Below are 16,079 nucleotides of genomic sequence, written 5' to 3' on the forward strand. Positions count from 1 at the left end.
ATACACAAATAACATCAGAATGCGTAATATCGACTTTACATATCATTATTGACATGCATATCGATATGCATAGTCGTCTACGTTCTCGGTTTATTGTGAATCAAAAATTTTCATATTCACGTCCTCTGCTTCTCGTTTTCATTCTGGTTCTCGTTCCCGGTTTATTGTGAACCAGCCTTCATGCAGGAGGACACCACAGTAGCAGCGTGGCAAACTTTTAACTAGAATGCAAGTTGGGTCGAAGGAAAAAAGGATAAAGGTATTTTTCAATTAATATTCAAGAAGTTGTGTGGTTCAAGCGGTCGTAAACTTGTCAGCTACGACACTTTGGTTAACGTATTGCATTTACATTTCACTTTGGAGTAGCATTAATCCTTAAGAGTCTTGTAATTTTTCTTGTCACTTTTACGACCATGTTGTGTGGGTCATTGCCACTGATATTAATGAAATACGTTTCTGCGTGTGTGAGGCGTAGAGCGGCTCTTCTCATTCATGCTTACATCAAGTGTCTTGAGCCACTAGATCATACATATCACACCTCTCAAGAGGAAATTAACTATGTAGATGGATTCAGGCCTGACAGTGCCTCACAACTCAAGCCAAGCCAAGATATACAATGCTTAAGCGTAAATATTCGTCTTCATCTAGTTGTTAGCTCTCTCTTTTTTTTTTTTTTTTTTTTTTTTTGTAAGCTGATTTCCTTTTTCATTTATTATCTGAAAACTGGAGAAATTCTCTAGACTATTGTTGGATTTCAAGAAATGAATTCGGACACTGTAACCACTGTTAAGTATCTAGAGTCTTCGGTTCTAGAGAAAATTAAAAGACAAATTGTAAATATTATCGCAAAAATGTATGACTTGAGGCTTTCCCGGCGTTTGATGTAGAATAACTCTTCTCGGGTTCTCAGCCAGGTGAGTTGGAGATTTGCTTCCAAGTTTTCGAGGCTAGCTCTGCCATCTTCTTCAGGGAATGAAGAAGGGAAGAGTTATTCCACTATCGAAAAAATGTTATCTAGGCTACACAGTGAATGGATTTGAATACTGTTTCCGAATTTATAGATCCCGAAATATATCATGGTACTTAATTTCAGATGTAAATTTTAAGTAGAATCGTAGCCTACAATTTCTTGATTTTATTATCTATAGTGGCAGTTATTAGATTTAAAGTTTTAATATTGGACAATATAATAATCATTGCCAATGAAATGGAGTTTTTAAGAAGAATCGCTGGCTATACTAGATTAGACAAAATCACTGCAAAGAGATAAATAAACAGAAATCAAGGGGCCAATATGCAATTCTTATTACAGAAAATAAGTGTCAATTTCTCTCACCGGGAATCCAATCCATATTCATGTGGTAATAAGAGACTTTGCCTTTCATATCGTATATTAGAAATACATTCAGAATAAATCCCATGTTATCAAGTACTTGTACTAATCTTCTATGTAATTTTATAATTCTCAGACGAGTGAGGACGGAATGGACGAAAGAACCCAATCTTTTAAAACGAAAAAATTAATAATAGTAATAATAATAATAATAATAATAATAATAATAATAATAATAATAATAACTATAAGATAATGATGATCTGAAAGAAATTAAATTCCTACAGAATGTTACCTTTAATAGTAGGCTAACACCAATATTCAATGTACGACGTATTTAAGCTATTATGGTGTGACCAAAACTACTTCTGACTTGACAGTTTACAGAGAAGGGGGAGCAATGTTGTCATGTTGTCCATCTTGTGTAAGCGAGCGTGCTGCCGATAGAGTGCAGCAACGAACAGCTGACATGAACGTATACATTGCTAACAAATTTGTTGAATACTATGCATTAAAATTAGTGTACATTATCATTTTTATTATTTTCAGCAGCAGCAGCAGCACCGGTATTCTTTAATGTAATGTAATATTGTTACAAAGGCGTTGAAAGAACTGTAAACTGTAAAAACAAGTTTAAATTTAATACGATACCTTTACTTTTATGAGTGCCAGTATTCGTCCATGTAATATTGTTAGAAAAGCATCTTGCTGGAAAGCATTTACATTTTTTACACTTTTTCCCGGAGTTTCAAATCTTGAGGACCCTGCTTCATCTTCATCTACACGACCTTTTTCTTTTCCAATATCGATAACAGTGCTCTTACTAATTTTAACACAAGGAGCAGTTCTCATTAAGACTTGCGCCAAAGGTAAAAGAGGCCCGCCATTATCTTTTTCCCTCTCAAAATACTCTCTTACATAATACACCATCTCTCGCGCTTGACTTTTTAACGGGACACCTTGGACAATATTCTTTGTTCTCCGCCTGCCTGTCCTTCCTTCCGACATTGCACAAGTCACCTGTTCAGAAACTCTCGCAGAAACTAGAAAACGCACACTAGCCACACACTCCATCAATGACAACGAAGATAGTAAGTGTAATATAATTTATACACAATAATTATCGATACACTAAAACAATAATAAAACGAAATATTTTTAATTCACACAACGCACGCGCTAATCAGCCAATTCAAACTCATCCTGGACATTGTATGTACGTGTAACTTGTAAACATAGACGCGGCAACACCCTCCCGTTACCATGGTTACGCGTCTCTCGTGATTGGTTGATTTGAATGGTTGCCATGGTAACATACTAAAGGCGTCATTTGTCAGGTCGGAAGTAGTTTTGTACACACCATAGGTACAAACTTGAAATTTCACGCCACTCATTTTCCTCGTTTAAAATAGAAACAAGTTACTAAACACAAAAATAATATAGAAAATCGTTTCTGTGTTTATTGTTTCCAAGTTATTGACTTCTAGTCCTTGAGCTGTTTGAATAATCGTTATTCATTGGTAACGATTGTAGAAATCGTTTACAAAAATCGATTTGTGTATCCTGTTGTGTTCAGACAGGCATGAACACAGCTCTAATACTTGTTTCTGCATGTCCTGCAAGAAATTACACAAGCCATACAAAGGGGCGTCACTGATGGACAAGAAGATAAACTGAGAGTTATGATGCGGCCCATCACACCGTCATAAAAAGTGTCACTCCTGGATTTGTATTACGGTGGCTATTTGTATCATTCATCCTCGATGACTGAATCAAGGGGAGGATCAACATCATAGTTCATCGGGATACAAAAAGTTAATAGCATTCATGAAGCGATCGTTCTCTGGCAGACTTCACTATTAGCTGTGTTGCTATGACGACCGGATAATTGAAGGCAATCGCTGGACAGCGGCTCTGTTTAATATACATAATATGAGGTCATCAGACTAATAGTGCTTCGCTAGCTCCTGTTAACGTCATTAAATCTGAGTCATCTTCATGAACGTATTTTATTAAAGTTCAATCTACACCATATAATCAGCCTCACCGATCGTCCATGTTGTATGTAACGTATTACTTTAATAGTATTATAAATTTAAGAACAAATTTAATACAAAAATCTTCGAGCCCACTTTCACTTTCATGACATGTCAAGTTCTTTGCATAGTTCAGCTGTTGCCACCAATCTCATGCCCCTATGGCTATTAGCCACTTAGGTCAATGGGCGGCATTTCTTGACTCGCGAGTCAACCCCTAACCATATATTTTCTACTGAACAAAATTAATTGGTATTAACGTTATAACAGATTCCCTTTTTATAATATGATAAACAACTCTTAAATACCCACTCCTGTATGATCGATTTTTTACTGTCCATCACATTCCTTGATTTTCTTGTTCTACTTCAGTGCTATTCAATCTTTTTTGCTATGTTGAAGTTATACAGGGCTTTCATTTCAAAACTTTCCAGTCGAAATAACTAATTATTTAAATAGAATTGAATTTAAACAAAAAACTCTTCAATTTAGATATTGAGGGGGAATTCTGAAAACAGGCTTAATTGCATTTTAGATCACCCCCACCCCCAGCCATCACCAACTTTGAAATTTCAAATGATATCCCTATACTTTTATACTTAAATATAAAAGAGGATTCAATAAATTGTTTATACACCTCATTCATTTGTTTTCGCATCTTTTGTTTTCTATCGTCGTCTGGCAACCTGGATTGTTGTTATTGTTGATTAGAAGTGAAGAGAATAAAGCTATAAAAACTTATTGAGCATTTCATGTAATAGTTGTGCTTGTGTATTAAATTATTTGAAAATTGTGTATACCCTTCAAGAGAGGAAATAAATTATCCTTATTGATTCAATTTAGGACATTACAAAAAATAAGCTGAGCTTTCATCCTACGATCAACTGATAGCCAATTAGAAAAATACAGGTTGCCAGGCGACGATAGAAAACAAAAGATGGAAAAAAAATGAATGAGATGTAAAAACAATTGAATGATCTTTCATATTTAAATATAAAAATATAGGGGTGCCATTTGAAATTTCAAAGTGGAAGTCGCTGGTGGTGGGGGGATGAAATCTAAAATTCAATTAAGCCTGGTTTCAGACTTCCCCCTCAATATATAAATTGACGTGCTTTTGTTTAAATTGAATTCCATTTAAATAATTAGTTATTAACACTGAGCAGTTTGAAATGAAAGCCCTGTATAACAATTAACAAAAGACAAATGGTATTCAAGCAAGGAAAAACAATAGTTAATATTACAAAAGAAACTATGATATAATGCAATAATTATTAACAAATATAATAAAATAAATATGTCAGCATTTTTACATACGTACCCTTGGGGTACGCGTACCATAGATAGAATACCACTGCTGTACCAAAAGATTCTGCTTACCGATTGCAGGGGACTTGCTCCGCGTTTTATTTTTAAGTAGGTGAACACTGACTTTCTACTGGATCTACGGAGCAATGTAGTGCTATGGGCGAGAGTAAAGTACGGGCTAGAGGGGTAGCGAGTCTATCATTGACATGCTGAGAAATAATGGAGTAATTCACTGGATTTATCGCGCAAAATGTCGTCTGCTAGCTTTAAAATGGCAACATGTCCTGGGAGACAATGTAGCAAAATTTATCTTAGCACGCTACAAGAGTTAAACGCCGCTTTTTTTTTTACCAACAAACAGATCAAGTATTGTTAAATTGCTCCGATAGTACTGTTAAATTATGAATATTTTCATAATACTGGTAATTTAAGTGTCTTGGTTACAACACAACCGTAAGTCGCTGAACAAATTTTTAATCTTGAACATTATTTCGATTTTAGACACCAAGGGTGGTATTCATAGACATTTCGCAGCACGCGCTACGAGCGTACTAAGCTAGCCCCGGCTATCCACTGGTTACTAGTACAGAATTCAAATCATATCCTATCGCTAACACTGGTTTATGAATACGAAAAACGCTGATAAACCACCGAAAGCCCGCGCTAAAAATGTCTATGAATACGGCCCTTGACTCTTCTTACGGCATAATAATTTGAAAGACTTAAAAAGCCATCGGAGTAGGTCTCTCTTGGGCTCATTACCTGGTTAGGTTTTTTCCGAGTTTTTCCTCAACCGTAAGGCGATATTCTATGACAAATCCTCCGCCTCATCTCACCAAATACCAACTCGCTATCAGCAATCCCATCGGCGCTAAATTACCGACTAGTTGATACAGAGTCGTTAAATAACTATAACTAAAAATAAGACTGAAAACAAGTACAACTGCTGTTAAACTTCCATTCAACTCAGCATGTGATATACTGACAACGAACAAACTTTCAAGCTTTGAGCGGTATTAGGAGCCACAACTTTACGAATATGTATCAATCCTTGCGTGCACTACCGTCGGCTAAAATTAAATTTAATTAATTATACTTTCGTTGCCGTCTTATTTTAGACAAGAAAATACAACAACGTCTGTATTCGTTGAGCATTGCCGGATTGATCCAAGCACAACGCGTTCAGTTAGAGAGCACGTATTGCCTTGAAGGTAAACCGTTCTTAAGGATTGCTCTTTCTTCAAGACTCTCTCTTCGATAATTACTAATTACTGCCGGAACAAAATAACTCAGCGTTGGAGTAAATGATGCTGTTACAACCTAGCCCACGTCATGGATCATTAATGTTAACAGGCTTACGAACTGTAACATATGCAACCTCTGACTGTGGTAATGACTGGGGAGGGGCGATTATTTTCAGTAATTGCTGGGCGCCACACGCTTTGCTTCACGGTAACGACCTCAGCTTGGACTCCATGTGCTATTAACTGCTTCAGCACTACAGTCGCGTTGACATGGTACGAGTACAATCGGACCGAGTATCCTCGTACGAGCCAGCTCATACGAACACACTCCTTAAGGTACGGTCACACGTCGCTACTTTTGCAGCGATGCAGTACAAAAAACTGCGCAACTCTCGTACTGCGATGTGTGAACAGGGTTCTCAGGGTTGCAGCCGCAGCATTTTTGATATCGGTTTTGTTGAAACTTTTGCAGCGGTTGCAACCAGTGTTACCACCCAAATGTGCCAATGACACTTTTATTGTATGGATACAGAATTACGTCATAGGCAACCTTTTATTATTCCTATTCCTAGAACTGTATTCTTCCAGAACTCTCCATTGTTTGTTATGTGTAATACTTACAACTCTCTGTCTTTAAACTGTGATTCTCAATTGGATTTCAGTTTAACAATTGAAAAATTTCATACAATATTAAAAAGCATTGTATTTCCTTAGATATTTAAATTATGAAGAAGTGTTTTATAATGTTTTTACTCAAGTTTTTTAAATAATTTTGCATCATTATATTGACATTTGGCACTATATTAACTGTAATATTATAATATTCTAGCATCTATTACCATCATGTATTTTCTTTCTTTTGTTTGTGTTGTTTGTTTTGTTGTTTTTTTTCTCTCTCTTATTATGTATTTTGTGTATACATCTGTGTAAGCCACCTGTAATTGGAAGCATGCTTCTGTTGGTGGTGGATTAAAAAAAAAATAAAAAATAAAAAAAAATAAAAAAATATATTTTAATGTTAGATGTAATGAAAATAAATGATTTGTAACAGTTACTAAATGTACAACATAGTCTGAGAATATTTGCTGACGATATAATTCATTTTTTTTTAAATTTCCATAGCGTAGTTTCAAGCAGGAGGGTTGCCAACATTGATTACGTGAATATGTTGTTGGTTATCATTTAAGTATATAGGCGTTTTTAAAAGCTTTATAGTAAAAAAAAATGTCAATTTCTGAACACTAGTTAGGACAGAAAAGCAAATAATAGATAAGTAAGCTTTCGCATGAGTTTCTTAATAATGCGAACATAACCACAAAATGTATATTGAGAAGTCAACACGGAGATGGGAACCTGCAGCATGACTGCGGCTGCAAAAGTAGCGCCTTGTGTGTGAACAGACTCGCAACCTCCAGTTGCAACTTTTGCTGCACGAAAAGTAGCGTGCAGTATACTTTTGGCTTACGTGTGAACACGACACGCAACTTTTTCAGCTGCAGTACAAAAGTTGCGCAGCAAAAGTAGCGACGTGTGACCGTACCTTTAGACGCGGTTGACACGTATCGCCGATCGGATCGTTTTAAAAATGGCTGATTTGCTCCTCCCGTTATTATTTTGTAAAGATCTTACTAATAAACCGTGTATAGTTTTTATACGAGACCTGAGACGATAAAAAGAAAGGGGAGAGCAAATATGCTTGAAATCGGTACGACGGATATGACGTCAAACTACACCGTCTACGCCCCATAATCCTCCGCGAAATACCCCCAAATATTCAATTGCTACCATCTGTTTCGGTCATACGTAAACGGTTTAGAATGGATGTGGAGGTACAGGAATATTGGCAGATTATTATATCAATGTACATTTCACTGTAGCCTATATTTATTCAAAATGTGTGTGTGTGTGTGTGTGTAATGCCTACCCACTTCACTTTGTGTGATTCGGCGCTGGACCCGGCATTATCACTTTCATATCATTCAGACACTAGATAACCACAGCAGTTGATAAAGCGTCTTAAAACAACCCACTGAAAAGAAAGCTTACATTACGCTATCGAAATAGCATCATACCGGTATATATTTTTTAAGAAATAGCTAACAACAAATGAAATAAAGGCTTTTCAGTTGTAGTTAAAATGTTGTAAGAAATATAATTCGGAGAATTGCACGTGATCGTTCCCTAAATATAAGAAAATGTTTGAGCTTGGGTATAATTACATATCCTCTGTGTTTCTGGATAGTCATCAGAAAATGTTAAGTGCATCTTCTGTACAATAATTTGCTTGCAATTAGTACTTAAAAAATGAGTGCACCGATGCCTGTACTTACAATCTCTTAGAGAAAGAAACAATCTTTGAAATACCTCAAGTTATAAGAAGTCTAAGACAATATAACCCCTCACGTATATCCTTTACACAGTCTAATATGAGATTTCTTGGAACCGCTGGATATAATACAATTTTCAAGTAATAGAAATATTATACGAACAAGAATTCACATTCTCTTGACAACATCCATGACTACATTATAATTGGATAGAGCAATTTGCAATAATTATTACATACAGACTGTGCTAATAAATTTTTAACTATCAGTACAGAGGGAATATAGGAATAGCGGTACCTGTGGAACATTCGGTAAGCATTTATTTGTTCTTCGAAACATTATTTCGTCCAGTATCGTTAAGAATGATTTTGGTGGTCATGGTGATGGATCGTAAATACGAATTGGAATTCAATGACGATTACTATAATGTGGACGCCAGTTATTCCAAACAAATTGGAAAAGTTGAGGCGTAGTACAAAGATGACAAATCTATTTAATGAAAATACACATTGTGAGCCTTATTATTGCTTATTTAACTATTTTACCTCTATGCTTTGAGTTATATCCATCCGCCTGACCGGCTGCTGGCCTGCCTAATATGTTTCACACAATTCCCATCGATGAATTTGGTTAAAGTAATTTACGAGTTACTTTATAAGAGAAGAATACAAATTGCCATTATTGTCACTTATTTTCAATCATGTCAAATTTTAATAATTATTTACACTCTTCAGATATATTTTAACTAGATTTTAGTATACTTATTAAGGGGAATCGGACGTTATCGCATGCAAAGTAATGGTAAAAATAGCCTATCTTTAAGCAGTCATAAATGTAATACTATTTATCACAGCTCTTTCATTTTTTAAGTGATATATGTATACACATTAAGCTTTAAAATGAAAGAAGAATGGTTAATCTAGTGTAAATCTTACCCTTAAATTAATTTTTGAATTTAATCATATTTTTTATATAAATTCACTACATACCTGTGATTAGGTACACTCTCTTCACGTATCATAGCACACATTGAATTAAAATTTTGGCCACTTACTGCTAATAGATACTAAAACATACCCTACTAAAATTATTAAAATATCTGTAATATTATGGGCATACGGCTTATACTAATCTTCAATTCCATTTTAATTTATTGACGGTGATGATTTCTATAAGCCCTATGCCCATAATATTATAGATACATGAATAATTTTAGTAGGGTATGTTTTAGTATCTATTAGCAGTAAGTGGTCAAATTTTCAATTCAATATGTGCTATAATAAGTGAATAGAGTATACCTAATCACAGACATGTAGTGGATTTATAAAAAATTGTGCTTAATTAAAAAATTAATTTAAGGATAAAGATTTACTCTAGAGTAACCATTCTTTTTCATTTCAAAGCTTAATGTGTATACATAAATCACTAAAAAAATGAAAGAGCTGTGATAAATAGTATTATATTTATGACTGCTTGAAGAGAGGCTATTTTTACCATTATTTTGCATGCGATAATGACCAACTCCCCTTAATTTCTTCTTATTCTACTTTGTATTGGAAAACACACGTAGTATGTACAGAAAAATAGTGACAGACCACAAATTCAACCCTTACGAACTGTGTAACTTATATAAAAATATCGACATTGCGATAGTTGTTTTCTTTACAGTCCGACACGGTTTAATAAACTTTGTATTTATATTTGTGAATCATATGTCAGAATACTGTCTACCTCCGTTGGGGAGACAGTTTGTAATAAATAACTAATAAGCAATGATAATTTATTTTAAGATCTTCAGCAAAATAACATGATATATACGACACTTGTATCAGCTCTAATTATTTCATAAGAAGTATTAGAGAAAAAATATATAGGTAGTTTCGTCTTCAAAAATATTACATTAATAATTGAGGCGCTGAATGCAATAACAGCTTAACGCTATTTAAGTCGTTATTTCTAAAATGGCATTCTAATAATCTTCCATGTCTTCTCAGTCTGTTGTATTTCATTTCGTTGAGACTAAATGGCAGGAGAGTTCATTATGTGAAGTGCTGTGCTAAGTCGAAAGGTTCAAAATTCGCAATACAAACATATATTACTCTCATGTTTTATATATCAGGGTTTTAGCAGTAGTATATACTTACAATATCGTTTACAAGCTCTTCAAAATATATTCTCTACAAACGCACTAATTCAAGAAATCCATCAGCTCCTCACTGACTTGATGAAACAAGGACGAAAAATAACTCTAATATGGATCCCTTCTCATCAGGGCATTCCTGGAAATGAAACTGTAGATGCCGCAGCAAAAGAAGCTACAAGACTTCCATTGCATTTTTTCACATCTATTCCTCATACAGACGCCATTAAATACATAACCAGAAAACTGCACAACCATTGGCAAACATCATGGACAGAGTCATCATCCAGCAAACTTCACGAAATAGTACAGCATTGCAGAATGAAATATCCACTACAGAATTTTAAACGTCAAGACCAAGTAATAATCACCAGATTGCGAGTTGGCCACACCAGAATTACACATTCTTATCTTCTAGACAGAACTCCTCCTCCAACATGCACCAATTGTCACATTAGGATCTCTGTACGACATTTAATTTCTGAATGTCCACTATATCACCTTCATCGAGATCAATTCCATATACCAAAAGGCTTATCAACAGTTCTAAACAACCCATCATTCAGTTCAAACTTAATTAAATTTCTGAAAGCTATCGACATTTACAAATGTATCTAAATGATTATTGTAATACAGTAAACTAATGTAAACTGTAAGAATTGTTTATGCACGTATTGTCGCGATATGACTTCCTAAGTTAAAGCGACATAAAATAAATAAATTAAAAAAAAATATATATCGTTTTCCAGCTATTTAGTTTTTTCTGTAGGACATACTATACAATCAAAGAAAGAACTTAATCTAAAAAATCCCTCTCGTCCTGACTCAAAATTATCTGTAGTTATGTCACGAGAGGTCTATTCAGAAAATACAAATTTTATAGACTACAATTATAGGTTAAGTTACCTGTGGGAGCAGGAACAATGTCAGCTGTGCCTTATTTCGACCGTTACAATCAGTGTTACACGAAAGCATATTTTATAGCTCGACAAACGCATTCTCGCTGTAGTGTGTAACGGAACTAAAGCTGCATCTATACAGTTCAAAATTCCAATCGCGTATGCGTGCAATCTGGGAAGAATATTGAAAGAATCAAGTTTAAAAAGTACGTTCAATTAAGATGCATGAAGATTTTGTGTCTACATGGTGCGCCGTTTTGAACGTCGTCTTCACTGCGTAAATATATTAATTAATATTAAATATCAAACTTGCATTCATTGCTTTAAAGTCGAAAGAAAAGTTTAACCGTGTAGTTGCATCTTAATGTATTCATGATCATCAATTTACGGGGAAACAGTTGGTGACAAAAAAACGACCATGCGATAAATTGATAGCGATAAAACTAGCTGCAAAAATTATCGCAAAGAGTGACTGTGATTAATTGCAATTCAAAATTCCATTACACTTCATTGGTCGAAAATGGAATGACGTCATATAAACGAAATAGTCAAATAAAAATGATATTATTCCATTATTGAAAGTATTGAAACCAGAAAATGCATGTTCTCTTCAAGATTTTTGGATTCTGAACCATTGCTTGATGAAAATCATCCTGAAAGTGAAATCAGTGTACATGAATAAGAATATTTGACACTATAGTATAGGAGTTTTCATCTGTAGCATAGGTTCAGAATTGATTTTCTTAATACATCTTCTGTTTTTCTTATTAGAAATTAAATAAAAAAAACGTTATTTTGTTTTTATAGTGTATTTCCACAAAAAATGTAAGAGCTTATCGACTAAAAATTCTTATTGTGTACTTTTGTATAAGCTGAAGTCTTGATGCATTATTATTTTTTATTATTCATTCGATAAATTTTGTGTATGTTAGTAAAATAACACTCATCTACTGTTTTTAATGTCTAGGTACTCTACTTTAAGAAGTCTCAGACTTTCTATGCAATAATAACTTCAGTTTTCCATCTCTATTTACAAATACAGTATTTAAAAATGGTTGTATTTAAATTATAACTAATAATAATAATAATAATAATAATAATAATAATAATAATAATAATAATAATTTATTTATAGTGGCAGAGGGCCATAGGGCCTTCTCTTACACTCTACCAGGTCAAAAAGTATACAAGCAGTTAAATTTTAACAAAAATACTAACCTATTACAAAAAATAATAATAACATAATAAAATCGACACTAAACACCATGAAAATAATACACTAATAGAAAAAAGAAAGTAAAATACATTGGAATATAGTAAAAGCAACTCATTTAGTACAAATGGTTAATATGGAAAACGTAAGGTAGAACGTAACTTATATTGGATTTGAATAATTTATACAGTCTAAAATATTATACGAATAAATGATGCTAGTATATGTGCCTACTATTAAAATTTCCATATTGTCCCAAAACTTCGACACTGTTTTTCTCAAAACATGGTTTTTCAACTTAAGCTGTTACTGCACCCAGTGCCTCAATTGTTAGATATAAAATGTTCTTTAAATCAGTGGTCGTCAGTACTCGCTGAAATGTGCAAAGGGTAAGCGGTGCCGTTCCGTGTGCACCGTCGTGCAGCAGGAAGAGATAGAGAGCAAACCCGCTAGCAGCTACGAGTGTACCATGGTGCACTGCGTTTTCCGCGGGTAAGAAACGCTAGCCCCAGGGTGCTCTGTGCTGACGACCCCTGCTTTAAATGAATGTAGGCCTATCAGTGGTCATGTAATTAAAGAGGCGTGTTCACACGGTAGAAAACAATTTCACCACATTTTCAAGAGTACATTTTTTATTGCAGCTCTTGATGAGAGTATTAATTTTTGCTCCACAGGTAATGTAAGCAACAACTTCGACGATGAATACCAGGAACGGCAAATCCAGCAGTGGCAGATAGCGGTGCAGGTACCGCCACATGTGGCTCAGGGAGGACCTAGCAACGCGCCCCCACCGGGAAGCGTGTGGATCCAGGTGCCCACCGGTGGCGGAGGTTATCCTCAGCAACCAGGAGGATATCCTCAACAGCCAGGAGGATATCCCCAGCAGCCAGGGGGGTATCCCCAACAGCCAGGAGGATATCCCCAGCAGCCAGGAGGATATCCTCAACAGCCAGGAGGATATCCCCAACAAGCAGGAGGATATCCTCAACAGCCAGGAGGATATCCACAGCAGCCAGGAGGATATCCCCAACAGCCAGGAGGATATCCACAACAACCTTCTGGAGGATATCCACAACAACCTTCTGGAGGATACCCTCAGCAACCTTCTGGAGGATATCCACAACAACCTTCTGGAGGATATCCACAACAGCCTTCTGGAGGTTACCCACAACATCCTTCAGGAGGAAGCACACAACCTTCTGGAGGATATCCCCAACAACCTTCTGGAGGATACCCACAACAACCTTCCGGAGGAAGCACACAACCTTCTGGAGGATATCCCCAACAACCGTCTGGAGGATACCCACAACAACCATCTGGAGGATACCCACAACAACCTTCCGGAGGAAGCACACAACAACCTTCTGGAGGATATCCCCAACAACCGTCAGGAGGGTATCCTCAACAACCTTCTGGAGGATATCCCCAACAACCTTCTGGAGGATACCCACAACAACCTTCCGGAGGAAGCACACAACAACCTTCTGGAGGATATCCCCAACAACCTTCTGGTGGTTCTCCTCAAAATCCTCCTCCGGAATTTCCAACTGGGGGTTATTACCCATCTAAACCAGGCGTTTCAAATCCATACCCTCAATATCCCAGCCCACAACCTTTCCCAGGTCCAGCTCCCGTACCAGCCAACGAGCTCAACCCCGGGCAGGAGACCGGCTCCAACTCGGAAGCAGAGTTGAATGCATTGAGGAAGTTCTGCAGGTCTCCCCGAGGACAGTTTCCCACAGATAAATCATGCAACAAATTCGTCAATTGTTGGGATGATGTGGCAGTGGAGCACGATTGTCCCGGAGGACTGGTATTCAATCCCGAGGGCTATTGTGATTACCCATACAATGTAGACTGCGGCAACCGCATGACGGATAGTAAGTGCGAAAGATATACAGTACAATGAATCAACACATTTTAAAGCATTCTGTATTTTAATGCATGTTATTATTAGTAAATAGGATCTCATCTAATTTTATTACATATCGAAGACGACTCTGTGAATCAATATGTTGTAATGTTTATAGACAAATTTAGATCATGCATTTCAACAGAACACACAATAAAAAAGTATTAATTGAAGGGTTTTTTAAAAAAAAGGACCATAGTCCAAAAAATGCAAATTTTTAGATATTAAGCATATGGTCAGCGTATTGTAGCGGCCGTGTACTGAATTAGTTGTTACGGGAAAAACACCATAGGCCTATGTTATAGTAGTGGAAATTATAAGTGGTTTTCATAAAACAATCATAGTCCAAAGACTGTTTTTGTGAAAACAGTCATTGTCCAGCGAGGACGATGGTATCATTTACAACTTATCATATTGAAGCATTTATCCATACAATTTTAAACTGTAGTAGATTGGCAGTACTGCTTCCATCGCAGAGACAAATACTTTGGCACGTGATTTGTTGTATTAGTTAGTGCAGAACTAACCCCATGGAAGAAACGTAAGCAACGGGTAGCGAAGAAATAGGATATAATAAGGAAAAATAAACTTAATGAAGAGGCACACTTGAACCACAACTGAGAATTTTTTATTCTCAGTAACAATGATCGTTCGTCTTTCAGAGCCACCTCCGATGCAAGATGACGGCCTATGTCCTTCGCCGTATGGAGCCTACAGGAGCACCAAGAGCTGCAGCGTGTTCTTCGTGTGTGTATCGGGACAACCCGTCAAGTTTGACTGCCCCGAAGGACTCAACTATAACGACGTGAGTGCAGTGTCTTCTAATATGGCTGAACACTGCCACCCGCCAAGTTGGATGATCCTGGTCATCCTATATAGGCCTACACTATAATCACATTACTTTCATTCCCTGCTACACATCTTCATTCCAAGATGCCTTGTCGTACCTTTCTAGTGTCGCTTCGGTAGTACTTCCAATGACGTAATATTTAACCACAATTAGGGAAACTGGTTTCAAAAATGGTATCACTTGCAGGGTTGTCAAATAAAGGGTTAAAATGCACTTATAATCCATCATAATTACATGGAAAAAATACATTAGTTACTGAACATTACATATTAAATGACAAATCAATTAAAATAAAACTGAGAAGTGGTACGATATAGGCAACCGTCCCCTATGTTTACTTATTTATTTTTTTTTTTTTACATCTTGATAGGAATATTTTTTTGTAATATGCACAGGTTTCCTCAACCAAAGAAGCAAACAGTTTTATTTTTCCAAACGTCACGATCCAAACAATTTTCATCTTGCATATCTTTTTTCCGCACGCTTTCCCTTATTCAGTCATTCCACGCAATAATGTAACACTCTTCTAAATTATGATATTGGGAGAAAATTACAACACTCGTCAATCGGCACCGGGAATCGAACCCAGGACCTCTCAGCTCTGCAATAATGCACATAGACTAGTTCATATTAGTCGTGTAATATTCAATGAGGTGGGCGAGACCTCATACATAATGAATATGTGATGTATTAACTGTTAACAGTTGTCACAGAACTGATGTTGAATATGGCCATAAAGTCATTTAAATATGCGCTCCTGCATACATGACGTCGCAAGTGCAGGTACTAAAGCCGTAAAAAGCATTACGATAGGGAT

The 16,079-nt window shown here is 36.0% G+C and overlaps 1 protein-coding gene across 1 annotated transcript in view; it reads left to right on the forward strand.

Moving 5' to 3' along the window:
- Window positions 1-16,079, forward strand: part of LOC138709517 (basic salivary proline-rich protein 2-like) — a 159,073-nt gene that overhangs the window by 122,535 nt on the left and 20,459 nt on the right. The window contains exons 2-3 of the mRNA XM_069840339.1: window positions 13,175-14,380; window positions 15,075-15,217. Coding sequence (XP_069696440.1) covers window positions 13,175-14,380; window positions 15,075-15,217 — 1,349 coding nt within the window. The remainder of the gene's footprint in view (window positions 1-13,174; window positions 14,381-15,074; window positions 15,218-16,079) is intronic.

This window comes from Periplaneta americana, chromosome 11 (genome assembly GCF_040183065.1).
Source record: "Periplaneta americana isolate PAMFEO1 chromosome 11, P.americana_PAMFEO1_priV1, whole genome shotgun sequence".
NCBI classification, from domain to species: Eukaryota; Metazoa; Arthropoda; class Insecta; order Blattodea; family Blattidae; genus Periplaneta; species Periplaneta americana.